The sequence below is a fragment of the Acomys russatus genome, chromosome 29, assembly GCF_903995435.1.
Source record: "Acomys russatus chromosome 29, mAcoRus1.1, whole genome shotgun sequence".
Taxonomy (NCBI): domain Eukaryota; kingdom Metazoa; phylum Chordata; class Mammalia; order Rodentia; family Muridae; genus Acomys; species Acomys russatus.
The window spans coordinates 5,772,049-5,796,028 of NC_067165.1; the positions used below are offsets into that span (position 1 = coordinate 5,772,049).

The 23,980-nt window shown below is 45.5% G+C and overlaps 2 protein-coding genes across 2 annotated transcripts in view; one reads left to right on the forward strand and one right to left on the reverse strand.

Annotated features, from left to right (window-relative positions):
- Positions 1-394: 394 nt before the first annotated feature.
- Positions 395-22,299, reverse strand: Lrrc42 (leucine rich repeat containing 42). Its single transcript, XM_051171149.1, has 8 exons — positions 22,153-22,299; positions 16,160-16,646; positions 8,361-8,492; positions 6,820-6,938; positions 5,653-5,741; positions 5,104-5,217; positions 2,140-2,224; positions 395-862 (listed from the first exon to the last, which is right to left on the reverse strand). Exons 2-8 carry the CDS (start codon positions 16,630-16,632, stop codon positions 609-611), a joined length of 1,266 nt encoding a protein of 421 aa, XP_051027106.1. The 5' UTR covers positions 16,633-16,646; positions 22,153-22,299; the 3' UTR covers positions 395-608.
- The window catches only part of Ift25 (intraflagellar transport 25), a 30,733-nt gene continuing 28,873 nt past the window's right edge, over positions 22,121-23,980 (forward strand). The window contains exon 1 of the mRNA XM_051171148.1: positions 22,121-22,262. The gene's annotated coding sequence lies outside the window, so the exon portion shown is untranslated. The remainder of the gene's footprint in view (positions 22,263-23,980) is intronic.

The window sequence follows — 23,980 nt, forward strand, 5'->3', positions numbered from 1 at the left end:
ACTGGGTCTTTTCCAGGAAGTCTTAGGGTGAGAGAAGCTCCTGCCCTGTCACTCGGATCTTAATGAATGCCCTCAACGGCTGGGGCGGCAGTAAACGCTAACTATTGTTGAGAAGGCAACAGAATGGGCTTTGCAGCCAACTAGGAAGGAGTGTAAACTTCCACTTGTAAGCTCTGTGACATTAAACATGCCACTTAACTTGAGGTTGAATGTTCTTGGCTCTACATTCTGGCTAGCTTCCTCTACGCTTGCTATGAGACTAGGCATGGCCCAGGGCAGCATTCAGTCAGTGGCAGCTTCTCTCCCGTCTCCGTCCTGTCAGTGGGTCCTCACCTGCAGGGACAGATCATGCAGACTTGCTAGTTCACATGGTGCTACTTCCCATGGCTCCACCCTGCAATCTACAAGCAGAACTCAACGAGAGCAAAAGAGTTTATTTGAAAAAATTACTATGTATTGAAAATATACATTAGAAATTATTACATACGTCCATAGCACTCCCTCCCCACCACAAAAGTAGAAATATCTCCTTGCTATGCTAACGCCATAGGTAAATCCAAGCCAAAAGAAAATCACCAGCAGTCTCCCTCCTCAACTGGATGTGTCAGTCAGTAGGAATTCAGCAAATCCCAGTCTTCCACAGACAGACACACACACTTCTGCTTGGTGGACTGCGGCGCGCCCTGCTCCTGCTCTGACTCTTCGAAAGCTCTCTTCGTGCTCTTCTTTGATTCTTGGCTCAACAGTGGCCCATGGCAGTCCTGAGCCTGCTCCCTATAGAACTGGAGTTTTCCAGAACAGTCCATGTGGGTGTCTGCCAGGGGACATACCCTTGAGGCTTCTGTGCCAGCTCGCTTCTGGTCTGTAAGAATACAAAGGGTCAGGTGAGGAGTGTTCTGTGCAGGTGGGCCAGGGCCTGCAGAAGCCTGAGAGCCCACCTTAGACTAAGCCAGGCTCTGGGGTGGTCTGGACTGAGTGCTGGCGGCAGGGGTGTTGGATACACTACCATGATGGAGGGAGACGTGGGCGCTTATTGGGTTCAGGTGAGTCTCAAATACCTCAAGAATCAATTTTCTCAAGTTCCTATAAATAGAAACCCTAGAATGACACATAAATAAATAAAATAATGTATATGAAGTGTCAGGGTCAGCTGTTGGCTTCCTCTTTCCTTTCAAAACCTGGACCTGACTGTGCCCTCCATAGGACATGATCTGTTCCTGTTATGTCTGGTATGTCCGTCATTTTTTGCCATCTCTATTGTTTCCTTCAGTTTATCAGTTATTCCTTGTTTAAAATGACAACATAAACACAACAAAATTCACCATTTTGACCTATCTACAGAGCTGGATGGGATGCAGGGCCTTGCACATGTTCGATAAGCATTCTACTGCCAAGCTGCAGCCCTTGTCCTCACCTCTGTTACTATGTGTTTGCAGGTATGACGTGACTGTGCACACATGTGACACAGTGCATGTATAGAGCTCAGAGGACAACTTCAGGGAGTCAGTGGTGAGTATCTGTAGTTTGAGGCCAGCTTGGACTACAAAGTAAGTCCTGGACAGGAAGGCCTCTGTTTTCAGAGAAACCATGTCTCAAAAAACAACAACAAAGAAGTTTAAAAAGCCAAACAAACCCAAAAAAGATGTGTGTGTCTGTGTGTGTGTGTCTCCTAGGGAAGCCAGAGACATTGGGTGGCCTGGAACTTGAGTTTTGGGCAGTTATGAGCTACCTGCTGTGGCTGCTGTGAAGTAAGCTCAGGTCCTCTGGAGAGTAGTACCCACTCTCACCCACCAAGCTAGCTCTTTAGCTCAAAATGAACCATACTCCCTTGTATATAAATATTGGATTCTGTTTATCTATCAATCTGTTGAAGGGCACTTGTGTTCTATTTCTTTTCTTTTTTCTCTAGTGTCTGAGACTGAATCCAGGACCTTGCCCATGTAGGGCAACCCTTGGTCACTCAGCTACACCCTAGTCCTGCTTCTACCTGTTGGTGACAATCTTCTGTGCTCTCTTTTCTTTGGGATGAGACAGAATCAACACTACTACAATTAGTTTTCCCACAGAGAGAAGACAACTTCATTGCTTTAAGAGTGTGAACACCCAAGAGTAAAACCTCCAGAAAAGAGAATTTCTCACAGAAGCACTGCGCTGCCTTTCGAGGCTCTGCGTCTTTCCGCTGCCGCACAGCTTCCACGCTTACTCGCTCCCACTGCAGAACGATCTACAAGGAATTTGGAAAGATATGAACCCAAACAAAAACTTGTCGTTTTAATCTCAAACTTTTCTCATTCCCCCTTAGTGTCTTCCTTTTTTTTCTCCTTTTTTTTTTTTTTTTTTTTGTACCAGGGAGGCAAGCACTATACTCCTGAGCTAAAACATAAACCCACTGATAAATTTTATTTAGAAGAATCAAGTCAGACTGGATCCATAAATATGAAAGATCTATATATCTGTACAGTGCAGGCCAGTCTGCTGAGCCTACTCCTGCCCAGCTCCATCCTTGTTCTAAGCTGGGACTCAACTGTATGAATTGCACATCTTTAAACTTAACCACTGAAATCTAAACCCACAGTCATAGTACCTTTCACACATCCCCAGACCCTTCTCATGCCTTGAAACACATCTGTAATGACCACTCTTGCATGTGTTTAGAATGCCCACATTTCACAAAGGTAATTTTACTTATTAGCGATTGCTTATTTCTTTATAAATTTGACTGGAGACAATAAGCTATGCATGACCAAATGAAAAATAAGCGCTTATTTCAGCACATCTTGAGTAACAATGACTTTGCATTTCATATTTCTTACTAATGCAATGCAACAATCACAGTAACCGCAATGAGGAAAAACACCTGCAGACTACAGAGCAGTCCAAAGACTACCGACCTAGCATGGTAGAGCACATCTGTAGTTCCAGAACTGTGAAACAGAGGCCAGCCTGGGATACACAGTGAGACTCAAGATACAAACAAACAAAACCGCAAACCATAAGAGCATATTTACTAGCCAGAATGCCCTTAGCTAGTGACTGAATTTCTTAGACTCCCTTTTTTTGGCATGTTAAATAGAGCTTAGTAATGGTATGGTTTCCACAGAGCTGTTACAAGGATTGCACGAAGGTCTATCAGTGTCTGTCATAAAGAAAGCACTTGGAACATATAAGTTATCGATCCTTCAATGATATTTCCTGGTTTTGAGAAATGGATACTGATCTAGGTGAAAGCCAAAATGGACTAAATCAATTTGGTGACTTAGTAGGAAATAAAGACACCATCCTTCCACTAACAGAAATAGAAGGGCTAGTTGTGAATACACAAAAAGAAAGCAAGTTTGTACAAATTGACTTTGGGGTGGCAGGAAGAGATCTGTAGGTAATATTTGGGAATACATGTGGTTTCTGATAGATTAGAATCATCCTTTCAGGACACTGAGAAACCTAAAATCACCAGGGAAGTAGAGGTATAAAAGAGAAAAAGGGAAGGAAGGAGGAATTAGCTAAGGGAGAAAAACCCTAAGGCATGCATGTTTATATTAACGGTCACATAAAGCCAAGGAAGGGGAACACTGTGCTACCTCGCAGCTTCCAGAGACACTTACATTACAACAGTGGAGGCCAAAATCAGACTACAAGGGAAGGCAGCAAGGAGGCTGGCGAGCTCAGAGCACAGATGCCCTGGGGCTGAGGACTCACTAGAAAAGAAAGACAACACCACCAGAGGGTGACCCTGGATGTGCTGGTGAGGAAGAGGAGAATCCAATAAATGCAACACAGGAAGCTCAAGGCTTCCAAGGAATAGAACTCAAAGAAAAAAATAAGCAAGGCCTCACCATTGAAATAAACTGGCATAGTTGTTTCCTTTAAAAAGAAAGGAAGTAGGGTTGGACAGATGGCTCAGTGGTTAAGAGCACTGTCTGCTCTTCTAAAAGACCTGGGTTTGATCCCTAGCACCCATATGACATGTCACAACTGTCTGTAACTCCAGTTTCAAGGGATCTGACACCTACATACTACATACCAATGCACATAAAACTAAAATAAATAAAAAATAAAAGAAGGAAAGTAGAATATGGTTGGTGAAGTACAGAAATTTGGAGACAGAAAAGGAAGTGGGCTCCTGTTAGACAGCCTCTCTCTTCAGGGATGGGCCAGGCCAGAGTCTTGCAAAGGGTCAGCAAGAGGCCAGGAAAGCATTATCCCAGGCCCTGGAGGTCCCAGGTGATGTCAGGAAGCCACACTGGTCTAATGAACTTACTTCAAGGCCACACTGTTAGGTGTTTTACTTGGTCATTACCAAAACCAAAGAGAAATCCTAGTTTTTGTATTTTACAGATGTAAAGACAAAGACTCAATGTTTCCTCAGTCATAAGGCTACTGGGTTTAAGAGGCAGAACTTTCAAATCTCAGGCTTTGACTCCACCACCTATGCTTTTTCCACCATGAGGTCTTGGCAAGAGCATCCCACACATGTCCAAGTCCACTAGATAGATGCACCAAGGATGCAGTGTCGGCTCCACTCCGGCAATGACTGCATCTGCCCATCTGGAGCCAGCTCCGGGTGCTTCAGAATCACTTGACACAGGTCTGCCTTCTATCTACAGGGTGGTGATGCTATAGTCAGGCAGCTACACAAATTCGCCATCATGCCTTCCGGCTCAGACCAAAGAGGGACTCAAAACAAAGTCTTTCATGATTCCACCAGGAAACAACAGCTAAGTGTCTGAAGAGGAATGGTGCCCCACACAGGTGAGCTGTTATCTACCTGGTACCGTCTCACTTTTTATTCAAGGCTGTACTTTCCAAGCTGGGAAAGGGTTTACGAAGTCAAGAGGCTGATTCTTTCACTGGCGGGGGTGGGGAGGGGTGGAGGAGAGAGGGAGGGGGAGAGGGAGAGAGAGAGGGAGAGAGAGAGAGAGAGAGCGTGAGGGCGCGCGCGTGCACGCGCACACGCACGTGTGTCAGTAACAGTCACCATTGCTGACTGAGGTGAAGACTACAATTGAGCCTCGCAAGTATCAAAGGGATTAATGTTAATTCAGCATACAGGTACCTAGAGTTAAAATGAAAAGCTAATTGACTGCAGTGAAAAGCCTGGAGTACCTGGTCAGCCCAGCCCTCTGTTTTGCAGTTACTATGATCAAATTCCTTCAAAGGCACTTTGGAGTGAACAAGTCCTATGTGTGTCTGGAGCTTGTCCTTGACGGCTTTAATATCCTAGAGCGGGAGAAACACCAGAGACATCAATACATTACACATTTCTTGTTTTTAGTAGCAAAACCATCATAAATTAGATGTAGTGGTGCACACCTGTAATTCCAACACTCGGGAGACTGAGGCAGGAGGATCATGAGTTCCCAGCCAGCCTGGGCTATCCAATGAGACCAAAACACCAAAGTAGCTGGGCATGGTGACATAAGCCTGTGATCCTAGTATTCAATATGCTAAGGATTACCCTAAATTTGAGGTCAATTCGGGCTACCGGGGAAATTCAAGCCTAGGATAACAGCAACACTATATCCCAAAAAAGCAAACCAAAACCAAACCCAAACAAGACCATCATAAATTCTAGCTCTTTCTAAACACCAAATAATAGAAACAGAGTACCAAATCATAAAGCCTGTGAAGATGAAAGACACTGGAAAGCCTTACCTTTAGTCCTGTTCCAGAGATATCCAAGCAGTTTAGTTTTCTAAAAGAAAATAGGTATCCAATTCCAGCGTCTGTGATCTCAGGGTTACCTAGATGTTGAAGATAAGGCAGCATCCTGTCACAACTTGATTAGACCCCATAGTAAGCTCAGGAAAACACCAGGCAGCAGCGGCAGGCTACAGAGTACAGGCTGGTGAACTTCTCAGAGTGAGTTCTATATGAGGGCCTTGTTTTCTCTACTTGCAACATGAAGCAGCCACACTAGATCCTTCACAGCCCCAACTGCCTAATGATCAGGCAGTTATCCCTCACAACTCAATTTGGAGCTACTCGAAACTAGTGAAAAGGTCCATTCTGTTAACTCATCAGCATTTCACCTCTGAAGTGAAGGCCTGTGTTTAGTCGGAGAAGACTTTCAAGGCATGTACAAAGGGACTATCATTGCTCTTGCCTGCCAGTGCCTCCAAAGCTGCCCTTACACATCACCTTCTCACATCAGAGTGCTGCCTTAGCCATTTCCTCTAGGATGCTAAGCATAGTGGCAGCTATGCAGCCTATGCTCAGAAGCACTTACTGAACAGGTAACTTCCCTGGGAGGTATGCCAGGGGATTCAGTAGCTACTGTACAGAGGCCAAAACCAAGGCTCTGAAGTCAAGTAACTTGTCCAAGGAAGCAAACCTTCCCTCTCTCCTCACCTCTGCAGTTTCCATTCACTGGGAACCAACCCACCTGCCACAGATGGTGTCAATGGACTCTCAAGCTGCTGACTTCCTACCACTGGAGCCAACGGATCTGGTTAACCTAAGTTACCACACAGTGATTTATTCTGCATATTAGGTAAATACTAATGAAAAGAACCTAGCTGACAGGCACAATGGATCAAAGACTCAAAGTAGAGCCAAATGCCCTCAAGTATGCTCCTAGGTGACAGAAGGGCCCTGCCGGCTGTCGCTGAGTGGCAGGGGAAGTCTGAAAGGTCTTTTCCTTCATGTAGAAAGTGCGATAAGCTGCTAAAGGCACTGGGCCAGGAGTCAAGAGCTGCTGGCTTCAGTCCTGTCAGTAGGCTGCTATGGCTCCTAAGAAGGTCAGTTTGCCTTTTATCCTCGCAAATGAGGGGAAAGATGACCCTAAAGCCATTCTCCAGACATTAATACCCCGTAACTTACAAGATAAGTCTAACAGCGTGAGATTCTCAAGGCCTCTTTTCATCACTCTTACTGGTGCTGTCATTTTCCGAATGCCTGCATCAGATAAGCAATTATCCTTCAAGTGGAGCTGAGTTACACTAGAAACAAAGTCCACAAAAAGTATCATTTAAAGACTGTTTGAGAACATGCTTTCAAACATTTTACTTAAAATCATAAAATATCAACATCTATAAATATACTAAATGTCCACGGAAATTCCACTAAAACGTCCTTCTGTTTCCAACTGTCCTTTTCTGCTGCTGTTCTTGAACTTTTGTAAATTAAAAAAAAAAAATCAATGTTGAGCCGGGTGTGGTGGCGCACGCCTTTAATCCCAGCACTCGGGAGGTAGAAGCAGGCAGATCGCTGAGAGTTCGAGGCCAGCCTGGTCTACAAAGTGAGTCCCGGACAGCCAAGGCTACACAGAGAAACCCTGTCTTGAAAAACCAAAAAAAAAAAAAAAAAAATCAATGTTATGGGACTGGAGAGATGGCTCAGTGGTTAAGAGCTCTGGCTGTCCTACCAGAGGACCTGGGTTTAATTCCCAGTACCCACGTACAGGCTCACACCTGTCTGTAACTTCAGTTCCCAGGATCTGACACCCTCACACAGACAGACATATGGGCAAAACACCTATGAACAGAAATAAAAATAAATTTTATGTGCATAGTGTTTTGTCTGCATGCATGTCTGTGCACCCTGTTTGTACCTGGTACATGAGGAGGCTAGAAGAGGGCACTGGATCCCTGGAACTAGAGTAACAGATGGTTGTGAGTGGCCATGTGGTGCTGGGAACCAAGTCCAGGTCCTCTCCGTTAGCAAGTGCTCTTAAACACAGAGCTAGCTTTCCAGTCCCATTTTAAAAAAATGTTTTATTACATGTATTTATTTTGTGTTCCAGCAGTGGAAGAGATGCATGTGCCATGGTGACTGTGTGGGGTCACAGGAGGATGCACATGAGATTGGTTCTTTCTCTCTAGGGCTTTAGGGATTGAACTCAGGTCATCAGGGTTGGTGACAAGTGACTTTATCCAATAAGCCTGATTTCCAGCCCCAATTTTGTATCTTGTTATAATAAACTAGGGATGCACAAACAAGACACAACAGTTTTTAATCCTGATGGTTTTGATTACTATAGGTTAAATAAAGGTTATTTAGAAGCCAGGAGTGGTGGCGCACACCTTTAATCCCAGCACTGGGGAGGTAGAAGCAGATGGATCTTTGTGAGTTCAAGGCCAACCTGGTCTACAAATCAAATTCCAGGACAGCCAGGACTACACAGAGAAACTTTGTCTCAAAACAAACAAGCAAAAAACAAACCAAAAAACAAAAAGAAACCAAACAAAACAACAACAATTATTTAGGAAAACGAACAATCAATGATCTTTCCTAAGAGTTAGCCAACCTATATTGCTATACCAAGTGAATAGAAGTTAAGACCATTTTAGAAAAACAATTAGTAAATAAATACAGGAAGGTAAGCAGCGTCCCCTCGGATGCCCCGGGGCGGCGCCTGGTACCTGGACAGGGCCTCGTTGGTGAGATGCTCTAGGAGCTCATGCTCATCGCCAAGCTTGCAGCAGGAAAGATCTAGGCGGGTCAGCTCCCGGAAGGACTTGATCTCTTCAAGTTTTTCTGCGACGACCAGATATCTGTGCAGTGTGGAGAGTGATCAATGGCTTGTCTTCATCTTTTGAAACTTTCTGTTTGTGACTGTGCCACAGTTAACATGTCACCACCCCAAAGTACAATGTAAGTACCATGATGATTGTATCACGTGGACTGGACTAATTAGTAAATACCTCAAAAAACTGTGTACATGATGGTGTAATAAACATTTTGAATAAATAGAAATGTATGAGCAAAAGCAAGTCATGAGAAAAAAAACCAGGGCAGCAGAGATGGCTCAGAGGTTAAGAGCTCTGGCTGCTCTGCCAAAGGTCCTAAGTTCAATTCCGAGCAACCATGTGGTGGCTCACAACCATCTACAATGAGATCTGGTGCCCTCTTCTGGTGTGCAGTTGTACATGCAGATACAACATTGTATACATAATAATAAATAAACCTTAAAAAAGATATCCAGTTTGTAAGTAGCTGGACATTGATGGTAGTGCTGGATTTCACCTGAGAATTTCCAAACTCTTTAATATGCTCAAAATTTCAATTACATACTCTTTTTTTTGGGGGGGGGGGGAGGAGGGGAGCAAGAGTCTCACTTTGTAGTCCAGGCTGGCCTTGAACTCACAAATCTTCTGCCTCAATTACAGGCACGAGCCCAGACTTTAATCTGCATATACTCAATAACATTTCAAAAGCTATCTAGCAGCTCACACCTTACTTTCTATGGGGCAGAAGCTTGAGCAGCTGGCCACACCACTGGGCCTCTGTTTCCCTAACTACCCTAAAAGTACGCGGCAGCGTGACTCTCGTTTAGATGCTTATTAAGACAAACTATGAACATCAGTGACTTAATTACACTGCAGCACCTTGCCAGGCTGTTATCAGGAAGCATCAGGGAGGCCTCTGCAGAGGAAAGGAGATCAAAGTGGCATTCCACAGCCTGGCTAGGCTCTGCCCTGCCTTCTAGTTGTTCATCTGTTTCTAATGAGGTAGCACTGGGAGGATATGAAAGGGACTGGGTGTGACAGAAACAGGAGAGAAGGGGTTCCTAAGATACTAGGGAAGCCTGACAGTGTCCTCTTGGATGCCTGGAAGTTTCTACAGCGGAGTATGTGATGTTAGTGAGAGTACAGCTCTTACACAGCAGGATCTTAACTGCCCCAAACAGGCTGGACGAGCACAAGGGAAGAGTCGGGTCCAACTCTCTCCTTCCTATATGCAGTTGAAATTATTGGTACCCACACTGACCAGTACCTACTAGGCAGTGGGACCCTCTTTAAACTGAGAAGCTTAAGCTGTGTGGAGACCGTTCAGCTGGGTACAGGAGTAAGCATCACTTACCCAACTGCTGTGGTTGCACCGTGAATAAAGCTGCTTCCTACCTTGTGATCACAATACTCAAGTGCGTCAGTGGGGAGTTAGGGGTGACTGGCAATTAGAGAAAGTAAACATAGATCCTTTGAGCAATTACCACAGAATTTTTAGTAATTCTGAAATTAAAGGTGAAGAATATAACACTGTATAATGGGTTAAGAAACACTATGGAACTCAAGGCTGATGATAACATTCTAGGCATAGACTACACTAGATGCTAATCCAGGATACAAGGCTCCAGGTTCTTGTTTGCAGCTAGTCTTCCAAAGGACCTTTGAAGGCCCAAACAGTAAAGAAACAACAGGCAATTTAGTGCAAAACAGACCTGAATTCTTTTTATTTTAATGTGGGGAGAGTAGCAGAGAGAGAGAGAAAGAGAGAGAGAGAGAGAGAGAGAGAGACAGACAGACAGACAGACAGACAGACAGAAACTCAGAGACAGGTGGGGGAGACACTGAGAGGAGCTGGTTTTTTCCCATGTTTTTGTGGGCTGCAGGAGTCAAACTCAAGTGGTCAGGCTTGACTCACTGGGAGATGACTGAGCCACCCTGCTGGCCCCAGTCTGTATTTCAACAGCTTTAATTACTTGTTCCGTCACTTAACCTTTTTGAGCTTCAAATTTTCCAATTATAAAACTCCATCTTCTGGGGCTGGAGAGATGGATCAGTGGCTAAGAGTGCTGCCTGCTCTTCCAGAGGTCCTGAGTTCAATTCCCAGCAACCACCTGGTGGTTTACAACCATCTGTAATGTGATCTGATGCCCTCTTCTGCAGGTAAAGTACTCATATACAATAAATAAATTAAAAAAAAAAAACAAAAAACAAACCTGGATCTTCCCATTCTTTATTTCCAGAATTAAGAAAAACAAACTTTATGAAGTATATGGCAGCCTATACACTACTCTTTAAATAGTGGTGCTTATCACTATTTCATTAACATAGGGTGACATTTTCAGGACAAAATATACCACCATTAGGATTAAAAGACAAGGGAGTACAGTTTTGTCCAGCTGGAGCCTGGCTGTGAAGACACTGGCTTCTTCTTTTGGCAGGCAGCTTCTTGGCCTGACAGCAAGACCACAAGTGAACTCACCTGCCTAATTCTCTTATTTTCAATTATTTCCTCCAGTTCCTTTCCTCTGGCCTGCCCCATTTTATGTTGGTACAACCTCTGCTGCAGCAGCTCTAGGTTGCAAACACACCCCCACATCTCCTGCTTTCTAATGTTCTGAGTAGGCAGAAGAGAGGGTTTTTGTCACAAATGAAAACTCACTTGGACCTGCACAAAGAGTTTGGAATTACCTTAACAAGATACAACACAAAAGATTATGTTCTCTATATAATAAACATAATATATGATCATAAGGTAAATAGGGCATTAAGAAACTACAGAAAGCAGGCCGTGGTGCTGCACACCTTTAATCCCAGAGGCAGGAGATCTCTTTTGAGTCCCGGGCCAGCAAGCTCAAGGACAGCCAAGGCTACACAGAGAAACCCTGTCTCAAAAAACCTAACAAAAGGCTGGATTCTATGGCAATATCATTGTCTCAAAAAACCAGTGTATTTTAGGCCAGGTGGAGGCAGTACACACCTTTAATCCCAGCTCTCAGCAGGCAGAGGGAGGTGGGTCTCTGAGTTCTGAGTTTCAGGCTAGCTCAAGGGCAGCCAAGGCTACACAGAGAAACCTTCTCCCTCTCCTCCTTTCCCTCCTCCCTCTCCCCCCTCCTACAGAAAGTACCAAGAAAAATAAAATCTAATTCCAAGTTTCCCTCATAGACATTAGAAGGTTTTTAAAACAATTTATAAAAATATTTCTAAAACAAAATTTAGGGTTAAAAAAAAAAAAAAAAAAGTCACCCAAAATTACCTTGAACTTAAATCACTAGTACTACATGAAAATATTGCTTAAAAAACTGGGATCTGGGGCCGGGTGTGGTGGCGCACGTCTTTAATCCCAGCACTGGAAGCAGAGGCAGGCAGGCCACTGTTGAGTTCGAGGCCAGCCTGTTCTACAGAGTGAGTTCAGGACTGCCAAGGCTACACAGAAAACCCTGTCTTGAAAAAGAAAAACACCCCAAAACCTCAAACTGGGATCTAGCCAGCAAGATGATAAGATATTCAGGTCTCATGACTAGAGGTCAATCTCTAACATGTACATCAACATGGAAAGAAAGAGCCACTCCACCAGGCTGCTTGCTCTCTAACCTCCATGTGTTCTGACACACTGCATATGCTGTAGCATACATGCACCTACTTACACATACAATAACAGAGTTACTTTTTAAAAGCCCACTTGCAGCTAAGCATGGTGATACACACCTTTAATTCGAGCACTCGGGAGGCAGATCTCTCAGTTCCAGACCTGCCTAGTTTATAGAGTGAGTTCCAGGACGGTCAGGGCTACACAGAGAAACCCAGTCTTAAAAAAGCAAATAAAATAAAATAAAAGCCCATTTGCCTTAAAAAAAAAATTTTTTTTTTAAATCCTTTTGTGGGGAGTGTTCCTCTGGATTTGCATTGGAGACCAGGTTGGTCTTGAACTCACAGAGATCCGCCTGCTTCTGCCTCCTGAATGCTGGCATTAACAGCATGCAACACCACACCCAGCACACTTTAAAAGTTTTAGAAATGGGGTTTTGCTAGTAGCTGTTTGGCCCTGTACTGGCTCCACAGCCATAAACTCACTGCACTCTTCCTGCCTTGGCTTCCTGAGTGCTGGAATTACAGGTTAGTCATTATGCCTAGGCTCATTTTCCATTTATCACATTCTGAACATTTTACACAGCATTTAAGTCATCTTACAATGCTATCTTAACACCATTATCTGACTATACCATAATCTGCATGACAAATTTTCCAGCTTTCAGCTTCATACTGCTACAAAAATCAATGTTATCATATTAGGGTGAATAGATTTTTTAAAAAGTTTTATTATTTATACAGTATTCTGCCCACATGTGAGCCTGCCTGCCATAAGAAGGCATCAGATCTCATTATAGATGGTCGTGAGCCACCACGTGGTTGCTGGGAATTGAACTCAGTACCTTTGGAAGAGCAGTCAGTGCTCTTAACCTCTGAGCCAGAGGTGAATAGATTTTTTAAAAGTTATTATTTGGAGGTTTTTGTTTTTGTTTTGAGATGGGGGTCTCACTATGTAGTACTGGCTATCCTGGAACTCTCTACATAGACCAGGCTGCGCTTGAACTTAGAGATCCACCTGCCTCTGCCTCCTGAATGCTGGGATTAAAGGAGTGCACCACCACGCCCAACTTACAAGTTATTGTTTGAGGCTGGAGAGATGGCTCAGAGGTTAAGAGCACCAACTGCTCGCTCTTCCAGGGGTTATGAGTTCAATTCCCAGCAACCGCATGGTGGCTCACAACCTTCTATAATGTGATCTGATGGCCCTCTTCTGGCATGAAGGTGTACATGCAGGCAGAGCACTGTATATGTAATAATAAATAAATAAATAAATCTTTAAAAAAAAAAAGTTATTGTTAAGCCAAGTCCTCATTATGGCATCCAAGCTGGCTATGAGCTGGGCCTTCTGCCTCAGCCTTGTGAGTGCTAGGACTGCAGTTGGATGCTGTCATGCGTGGGTTCACAAGAGAGGCTCTTTCCTCTGTCGAGTCTCAGTGTCTGTGCCTGCCTGAAGCCCAGGAGTAAGAAGAGAAACAAGAAGGCTGACTCCTCTCACGGTGCACCTTCATTTGCAAAAGACATGGTCTCGGAGCCCAAATCTCCCCTGTAGGATACATGCTGCTTAACAGGGTGATGACATGCCCGCTCAGAGCCTTAAGAAGTGGAATTATGGGCCAAGCATGGTGGCACACGCCTGTAACCTTCAGCCAGAGAAGACGAGGGAGAATTATCGGTGAGTGTGAGGCCAGTTGGATTTACAGTGAGTTGCAGGCAAGCATAGCTTCATAGTGAGACCTTGTCTCAAAAAACCTAAGCAAACAAATAACTAGAGCGAACTACGGGCTGACAAGTCACGGCTGCTTCCATGGCTCTCAATACGTACTGCCCAACTGCTTTCCAGAAATGGTGCGCTCACGCCTTAGTTTGGCAGTGGAGCTGTAACACTACGTACACGCTCACCAATGTGAATTCAACCTTTATCACAACCTAACCCATCAAACTATAGAATAATAAGGACAAATAGCATTTTCAAACGTATGGGAGCTGCAGACTGTAGAGGTAACTGGGGAAAGTAGGGAGCAGAATACCAGCTGTAGAGCACACACTCTCAAATGAATGAAAGCATGTATCTGAACATCATCGCTGTGGTATGACTGTCAATTTTTAATTTTAGTTTTATATATCTCAAATTTGGAGTTTTTATAGACAATCCTGTTTTTCACCCTTCCAATTTTCTACAGCAAACACAAATAACTTAGAATAAAGTAAAAGAGTGAGGCAGGGCAAGGTGGCCCATGCATGCCTACAACAGCACCCAGGAGGCTAAGGCAGGAGTTTGGCAGTATAAGACCAACCTGAGATAGTACAAGATCCTACCAAGGAAGAAAGGAATGAGGGAGGAGGGGGGAATAAAATGTGGAATACATTGGCTTTGTTTTTCAGCAAGATAAGTATTTTCTTTTCATTGGCAGCAGTCCCATTAGGCCATAGCACAGCTTTCAGGAAATGCCTGCTTTGTGCAAGTCCAAGGTTCTGTTCTGGGTGTCCTTAGGCTTTCTTTATAAAGCAACCTATGTGACTTGACCTAGGTGAAATCATTAACTCCATGAACCAATTAAATAAAGACTAGTTATGCTTTCTTCATGTTTTATCAGGTTTTTGTTTTCTTCTTTGAGACAGGGTTTCTCTGTGTAGCCCTGGCTGTCTTGGAACTTACTTTGTAGACCAGGCTGGCCTTGAACTCATAGATTTGTTTGTCTCTACTTCCTGAGCTCTGGGATTAAAGGTGCCACCACCACGCCCAGCTATGTTTTATGAGTTTTATCTTATATTTTCTGTTATTGTTCTCTCTCTCTTTTATTGTATACTTAGCTTGGCCTCACTTGGGGGGAGGGGCAGTGTTCAAGACAGGGTTTCTCTGTGTAGGCCTGGCTGTGTTGGAACTTACTCTGTGGGCCAGATCCACATGCCCCTGCATTGCCCGTGGTGAGATTACAGGTGTGGGCCGCCACTGCCTGCTGTTTGGCCTTGTTTTATAGGTCATAGTTATTATTCATCATAATGGTGAACTGGTAGTTGGAGAATTGTGGCTCAACACTTAACTTGCATGTATAAGGGCCTGGGTTGGATTTTTTGTTTGTTTGTTTGGTTTATTTTGTTTTTCGAGCCAGGGTTTCTCTGTGTAGCCTTGGCTGTCCTGGACTTGTTTTGTAGACCAGGCTGGCCTCCAACTCACAGTGTGAGTCCAGGACAGCCAAGGGTACACAGAGAAACCCTGCCTCGAAAAACAAAACAAAAAGTAATATTCTCAAAGTTTTCTTAAATGACAGTTAAATGAATATTTTAAATAAATACATAAAAGTATATGAGCAAAGGCAAATCAGTCACAAAAGAAAAGTCTCCTTTGTCAGGAGACAAGCCTGTATGTTGGGAACTTATCCAAGCATTCCCAAACTTTAGGATGTTTGAAATTTTAATCATGCAGTTTTAAATGTTACTTTTTAATCTAACAGGCAGTATCTATTGTTCCAAAAAGTGAAACAGGACCAAGAATTCTACGTACTGATCTTCACATTCTCAAGGCTATACCAGGAGATATCTGGCAGGCCATACCTTGTCTTTCCTGAACTCTCTTATGAGGAAAGTTGACTCCAAGGGAGCATGTACTTCAAAAGTTGATGAGAACCGTTTGTGACCAATTTTTTTATTTGTTTGTTTGTTTTGTTTTTCCAGACAGAGTTCCTCCATGCAGCTCTGGCCGTCCTGGAATTGACTCTAGAGACCATGCTCAAACACACAGAGATCTGCCTGCCTCTGCCTCCTAAACGCAGGGATCAAAGGCATGTGTGACCTCACCTGGTGAGCCCAGCTGTTCTCTATCAGCCTGGGCAATATAGCAAGATCTCAAAGACAGAGAGAAAGAGAAAAAAGGAAAGATAGAAAGAAGTTGGTTGCCAAGCATTTTTATCTAGTGGAAAAACTGTGGCAGCTAACTAATCCTTACAGAACATTTTCAAAATGAGGCTGTGTTGTCTAGGAGACGAGGAAAGTCAGTCAGCCACTCCCCCTCCCCCAATGGCTTGTACTTTAAATGTGTAAGTTCAAAATTGAAAGTACTGTCTAATGCTAGCGCTTATGAGCCCACTAAGCCACCAAGTACGCACTAGCCTGATGAGAACACCCACCTGTTTCGCAAGCACAGCGAGCAAAGCACCAGACTTCCATAGGCCTCGGTGAATTTCTGTAGAGCCCTCAGCCCTGCACCTGGCTCTGTGAATTTCTGTCTGGCTTCAGCAGCAGAAAACAGCTTCTCGGCAATCTGCTCAGGAAAGCCGATAAGGGAATCAATGTGATCCACATTGTCGGAGATGAAGCCCAGCACCAGGCTGAAGAGTGACTTGGCAGAGTAGCGCAGATTGCCCTCTCGGGTGTACGTGAAGATGAAGTGATCAGTCTTCTCTTTCTGCGCGGTGTCGTCTTCCCTGTTCATGCACAGCTCCACGGAGAAGCCTTTGGGAAAGAGTCTGAAAGGCCGCGGCTTCTGCAGGCTGTTCTTAACACCATCCAGAGCCAGGTTGACCATGTGCAGCTGCCCATTTTCTCTCACATAGATGGGCCCTGGATCCAGGTGGGTTTCTGAGTTGAGGTAGTAAGCCATTGCCTCGGTTGCAACTGTTAAAGCAGGGCACACAGAAGCAAATCCAATCAAAATGTCATCTGCAGTATGAATGTCACCTTGCTGTACTCACAATTTTGTGATCCTACCACTATAAGGAAAGCAAAACTCACCACTTGCTGAGAATTTTGTCACTCTGAGGCCAATCCACTGTTTCTACCTAAAGTACCTCTTGCACTTTTCTCACCGATTTAGGAATCTATTTGCCTTTCAGAACTTTTGGAGCTCAAATTTCATTTCTAAAATTCACCCAGATGTAACCAAAAATACCAGCAAAAATTGTTTTAGAAGTAAATTCATAGCAGCACAGTTTATGTCAGCGAAGCAGTAGGAACATCCTAAACGCCCAGCACTGGAGAGTTGGTAAATAAAGCATACACTCCGTTTCATTGGATGTTATGAACCCATTAAATTCTGGAATTAAAATATGTTTTCACACAGGAAAAGATAGAAATAAGTGCTAGTTTGGCACCTCCCACACACCTCTTTGTTGCACTTGGCTCACTGTCCTACTGATTTACTCTGGCCCTGTCTTTGCTGCTTTGCACACAGAAAGACAGACCACATTTAATTCATCCAGACTCCATAAGAAGACTCCGGCACGTTACAGTCCTCGGGGAGAAATGTCACGGAACTAGCTTACTAGTTCCACAAGCATGAGGTAAACACAAGCAAAAGGATGACTTGAATTTAGAAAACAAGGCCCCCATCACAAAGGCTAATGAAGTCACTCCAGTCCTGAGTGTCAGATCTGCTCAGCTTCTGTTAGAACACTCAGAGATAAGTTAAAATCCAAAAAGCACCTGGCCTGGTGGTGCACGCCTTTAATCTCGGCACTCGGGAGGCAGAGGGAGATGGTTTGCTGTGAGTTCAAGGCCAGCCTGGTCTACAAAAGGAGTCCAGGACAGCCAAGGCTAACACAGAGAGACCCTGTCTCGAAAAAAACAAACAAACAAACAAACAAAAAAAAACCCAAAAGCAGTTGGGTTTTTCTTTAGTCATGTTGTCAACACTATGCATGCAAGAATTAATTGTAATGAATACTTGTTTTCTTGGGTAGCTGAGATTTCAAATACGAGAAACTGCTATGTTAGATAAAGTGAAAGCATCTGATTATCATTTCTACAATAAGAAAGGGGGGAATGTAGTTTAAATACACACAGGCCTGTCAGTATTTCTAAAGAACTCTGGAATTACCCCTCCAAGACTCTGGTTGACTTTTTAGAGTGTATCAACTCGGCTTCTGTATCAATTCCTACAATGTGGGCCTGAAGCCACTTACAAGTGTCAGCAAACAATTAAGTCAGTGACAAAAATGCTGAGTCTTTGGAGATCAAACAATGATCCTGTTTGTGGGAATCACTACTATCCATTTTTCTCCCGAGAATAATTATGTGTGTAAAGCACATCAGAATAGAGGGCCCAGCCTCACCCTGGGGCCTCACCCTTTCCGGCTCCTCTACTATGTCCTACTCTGTGGCCCTGCCAATACTACATGGGTAAACTGCCACTTGACCCACTGGAACTGGCTTAGTTTATTGCCCTCGGTTATTCTGCCTGACCTAGCTACTTCCTGTTCACCATTAACATCCAGTTCAACCATCACTCTCTGTTCTCCTGGGAAACCTCTCCAACCCCTGTACCAGTCCATGCCTGTCTGCTTTTCCCAGAGCACCCAGGGTTTCTTTTTACACAACACTCAGCACTGTGTACTATGTTCACTTGTTACTGTTCTCAAAACTGAGTACTTGATTTATCGCTTTCTCAGGCCTAACATGGTGTTTAGTACTGAGTTAGCACTCTACTCAGATATGTGCTGAGCTGAATGAGACCTCAAAGGGGCAGATTTAGTGCTGAGTTGAAGGGCCTGCTGATACTGTTGCTAGGAGCCAGCTCCTCTCTAGGCAACAGCTGCAGGCTCCTCCCCCACTTGTCAGACTCTTCTGCAGGTGGCAGAAGCAGAGCAGATGTTGGGGCTGCATTGCTACTGGTAGTACCAGGGGAGAAAAACAAAACAACTAAAGTGAAACCCAGTTTGTTTGTTTGTTTTGAAGTCTTGTCACAGTGCCAGCTCTGATAGTCCATATTCTCTCGCCAGCATTCAGGGTCTGCTGCTCAAGAGACGCACTCCTCCACCTCCACCTTACTTGGGCACTTCGTTCAGCAGGGGAAAGTATTTGGTCCCTTCAACCTCACAGACCTTAATCCTAAACATAAGAAAAAGAAAATATCCTCTGATCTTTAAGACTAGACCTTCAGAGCCTACTCTACCTAGGTTTCAAAAAGTAGATACCTGGTACAGCCCTAAAAGAAGTTATTTGATGCGCGCGCGCACACACACACACACACACACACACACACACACGTGCGCGCACACAGACACAGACACAGACACACACACACACACACACACACAAATGAGCAAATGAGTGCATGAAGGAAAGGAAAAAAAAATATATATATAATCATTATCACCATTTTAAGAGTGGCCTGAAGCTTACTATGTAGTCTAGGCTGGCCTCAAACTCACAGCAATCCTTCTACTACAGCTTTCCAAGTGCTGGGATTACAGGCATAAGCCACATGCTTGGCCTAATGATTTAACTCTTAACAGCAGAAAAGCAAATCCTATGGAAGATAATGTATCTTAATGGACCAAGACACTATAATGCTGATAAGCAGAGGACGGAAAGAAAGATGAAAACCCAGGCTCTGCATATACGCACCGTTCTTAATCCTCACCTCTAACAATAACCTTCCACAAACTTTGGAGTAAAATGGAATGAATGAATGAATGACAACCTCTCATGAGAATTAGAAGTGTGATTCCATCCACCAGAGGGCACAAGTAGGTTGGGACCAGAGTTCAGATGCTGATTGCTATGCCCCAAATCCTGGCAGCTTTACTTTCCAAGGATCATTTGCAAAAAAGGGGGCACAGTTATGACTATATCGTATCTTTAGGCTACTCATCAAATGGTATTCTCTTTTTAAATGATGGAAAAATTCACTATTTCCTGAAGAGCAAATCTACATTATTGTCCAGGCAGCAATCCAAAGCTTTACTTTCTTCAGTTATTTGAAGAACTACACATAGTTTAGGGAATCATGGTAGCTTTTTTTTTTTTTTTTTTTTAAACATCCTGCATTCTCCCAATAAGTTACTTCCTGAAGTTTGTGAGGTACTATAATACTGTAAAATGATCGAAGGATTAAATGAATTTCTGAACTTTCAACTTTAAGGGCAAGGCTTCTGCACTGCACACTGCTTGCCCCTCACTATTGATAATGCTGGCCTATTACAAACTGACCCCCCAGAAGACAGAGCCTTTTCCTGCCTGGGGGCGGGAACACCCATTCAAACTGGAAAGTTTAGACAATAGTATCTGCTAGAATAACAAGGTTCAGTGTAGCTCTCTTGTGGCTGTGTGTCAGATTAACACAGCGCCAGGCGGTCTGGTGGGCCTTCCAGCCCTCTTCAGAGAAGCAGCTCTGTGACCCACCAAACAGCAGCAAGTACAGTGCACTAGCGTGTTCCCATTCATTCCACTGGCGAGGCTGGGGTCAGCACAGAGCGTATCATTTCTTCAAATACACGAAACATAAGCTTGTTATGCTCAGCGTTCAGTTCTCTACAGCCTATTTAAATAAGAGGCAAGGTAAAATAATTAATAGCTGAACATGACAGTTTTTTAAACCTTGAAGTCAGTTTCCAAGCAAAAAGCATAATTATTCCAGTCAGGTGAACTGAGGGGAGAGAAGGCAACAGGATAAAAGTGACAAATCTGTGAGCGGAGCCTATTGATAATTTGGAGGAAAAATAACAACAACAACACAGAATCAAGAACACCTAACCTTAGTAGGTACATTAATTATAATAAGTAGAATAAGAATAATACATATGCCAAAGTAATGATCAATGTTAGTGATATGATGTCCAATGTGACTGAAAGCAAGCACTGTTAGGTACAACATAAAATGGTGTCATGAAATCACTGATCCAATGAGGTCAGTATTGCCACTTAATGGATGGAGAGGCTCCGAGAAATGAAGTAACTTACTTAAGGCTCACAGGCTCACAACTAGTAAAGGACACAGCCCGAATTCAATCACAGGGCCGTGTAACTCCAAAGCACAGCATGCTGCTGTATACCTCAGGAATAAAAACATGACACCAGCCTTAAAAATGTTCTTAAACACTCAAAATTAATCTCACCGGCCATTTGATCTCTCTGGTACTGACACATTAGCTCAAACTGGGGGTTAACGGGGGCAGGGAATATATTAAAAACAAACAAACAAACAAACAAAACGAAAACAGTGGTCATCCGAGGAAAGAGTGGGTGGAAAGAGAGCCATGGCTGACTTAAGGATGAGTGAGGCGTCCCTCCTCCACTCTGCCAGGGCAGAGATCCGCCATATCCACACACCAGGAAAACATCTGTCAACTCATGACCTTCATCTCAAGTCTGCAGACACCGTAGTCGGTTTACTTGAAAATGCTGTGTGGTTTCTAAAGACTTTTTCTTAACACAGAAATCCGAACGGAAAGTAGTTCGAAACTATCTCTAACCAACTAACACTGCACCTTCATTGTTCTGTGTCACCGCCATATTCAATTGCCACCACTTCTTTTTTCCTCTAACTTGCACTCCCCTACCTGCCTTCTGCCCCAGACTGCAGAAACTCACGCCCTATCCAGGACCCTTCTTTCTACAAGAGCCAAACTAATCTCTCCCACATCTTGCTAGTTTTATCCACTCAACAGCTTCTCATACAAAAAATAAATAAAATAAATTCAATCCCCATCCCCCAAATTCTAATCTTCCCCATTCACCACTCCCAGATTTTCTACCCCACCCTTTCCACACCTCAGACTCTTCTGTGCCTCTCAAAATGCGGCCCCCGGACCTCCAGACGCCACCTGCCTCTTAGAGACCGTCTCCAAGCCCCATCTTTCTCCCCCCCCCCCGCCCCCACCGTTCTCCCTTCCTCTCACCACTAAGGTTCCGCTTAGCACCTCAGTCTCCTCCAGCACTTTACTAATTTTGCGTCCTTCAACCTTCAGGATCCCCTTTCTTCACGCCTCACTATCCCCAACTGCACAATCCACAGCCTTAACTTGTTTCTTCCCTGCACCCCCCAACCTCACCCCTCCCCCTACTCCAACCCTAGCTCCTTTCCTCCGTGCAGTCCTCAACCCCTTTTCTTTTCCCCCTTCCCCAGCACTCCCACCCGAGCCTCTCCCCAAGTCCACCCAAACTAAATCCGCTCCCTCTCCCGTCCAGGACCCCTAATTCTCACACCCCCCACCAGACTAAAGCCGCACGCCGCCGACCCCACCCTTAAGCCCACCTCAGACACCCCTACATCTTCATCCTCCTACCTCGCCCTCTACCTCGTCCCAAGGGCCTTCCCCTCCCCCAGCCCCTCACACTCTGCCCCCGCCCCCACGCGCTGCCCGAGGCTCGCCAAGCCGCCCGGCCCGCGGCCGCCACCTACCTGTGCCCCTGCCGGGGGCAGCGAGCGGCTGCACCTCACGGGCGGCTCCTTCCTCCACTGAGCGGCTGACCAGGAAGCGGCTCGGCACCTAGGCCACAAAGCCCGTGAGGGTGGGACACTCACACACAGAGGGTGGCAAGAGGGAGGGGCTGGGGGCGACTTGGCGCCGCGGGACCAGCGGGGCGCGGGGCGGGAGGGGGGGGGGCCTCGGCTGGGTAGGCGCGCGTGCGCGGGGGCGGCATGAGGGGCGTGGCCTGTCTCGAGGTGGGCGGGGCACACGGCGGGGCGGGGCCGGGAGTGGGACGGGACGGCCGAGCTGAGAAAGCCGGGCGGGAGCGGGAAGGGTGGAAGGGGCGGGGCTGGGCGGTGCGCGTGCGTGCGTGCCCGCGCGAGGGCGTGTTCCCCCCCCCCCCCCCCGACCTCTGCGGGCCCCCGAGGCGTCGCGGAGCTGGGTAAGGGTAGTCCCGAGGAAAGGCGCAGGAGCGAGCGAGGGGGCGCATCTGGGCGGGTCCTGTGCCCGGAGAGGGTGGGGCGGAGCTGCGCTGGGCGCGCGCCGGGGTACTCTGCTGAGGCCAGTGCGGGGAGCGGGGCTGGGCGGGGCGGGGCCGATCGGGGCGGGGCGGGGCGTGCCGGGTGGGGATCGCGACCGGACAGTCCCATCTTGGAGCTTCCCGAGGCCCAGGCGACCGGGTCTGTGCTGCACGGTGGGTGGGCATCGGAGAGGTGGGAGCCTGGTGGCGACGCTGGCGGAGGGATGCGGGCGGGAAGGAAGCGGTTGTTGAGGAGACGCGCGGCGGACGAACGCGGGAGGCGCGGCGACGTCGTTAGGAGAGGGCCTGGCCTCTCTCGGTCCAGAAGACCTCCCTAGGTACCCCCTCCCCAAGAGCCTGTTAGTGCCCCGAAATGATGCTTGACCCCTCAAAAGAAAGAACAATTACATCACAGTTAATATACCAAATGTAAGACATTATCAGCATCGTCCAAACCCAAACTGTTATAAATTATATTTAAAGTCGATGTGGGTACGTGTAGGCTCTTTGAAATCTTTTGGGCCTAGACAGAGGAGCTGAGAGGACAGTTTCTGGGCTGTCGCTCTCAGAGACAGAGGATGACTGTTTTTTAAATTTACAGTAGAGTTATCAGTAAGATGGTATCGGAAGGGATTTGGGGCATGCAGATGTGGCCAACTTGGACAGAATCAACCCAGGATTTGACCCAGAAGGTTTCTGAAGAAAGTACCAGAAAGGGCCTCACTGTGTATGTGAGAAGAAAACCAATGGCCCTGGTGAAGGATAAGGCATTCAGCATCCCTGAAGGTGAAACAGAAAAGATGGAGGATTTCCTAGAGCCTAGCACTTTGGTAGAGAGCCCCTGAGGGAATTCATGCTTACTTAAATCAAACATGGCCTCTCAAACCTGCATCTTGGAGCTGCGAAAACATGCCTGTTGACTCCTTAATTGCAACAAAAACGTAATAAAAGCCCCACCTCTGCTCCTTTCTTCCTTGTTTAACAGGACAGATGCAGGTGGTTCTAGGAGTATTCATTATGGTTTTTTTATTTTTGTTTGTTTTGGTTTTTTGAGACAGGGTTTCTCTGTGTAGCCTTGGCTGTCCTGGACTTGCTTTGTAGACCAGGCTGGCCTCGAACTCACAGCGATCCACCTACCTCTGCCTCCCGAGTGCTGGGGTTAAAGGCGTGGGCCGCCACGGCCCCGGCTCATTATGTATTAAAGCACTTATTTGCCCTTTCCTTAAACATCTTCGATCATTTAAACCCAGCATTTGGGAGGCAGAGGTAGGTGGATCGCTGTGAGTTCGAGTCCAGGG

Bases quoted from the DNA above. Each gene is read 5' to 3' on its own strand.
- Lrrc42 (XM_051171149.1), bottom strand. From the start codon at position 16,632: ATGGCTTACTACCTCAACTCAGAAACCCACCTGGATCCAGGGCCCATC. The intron at 5,218-5,652 runs GTAAGGCTTTCC...CTCCCGCTCTAG, and splicing joins TCTCTGGAACAGGACTAAAG to GATATTAAAGCCGTCAAGGA. The intron at 2,225-5,103 runs GTACTCCAGGCT...AATTCCTTGTAG, and splicing joins CAGAGGGCTGGGCTGACCAG to ATCGTTCTGCAGTGGGAGCG.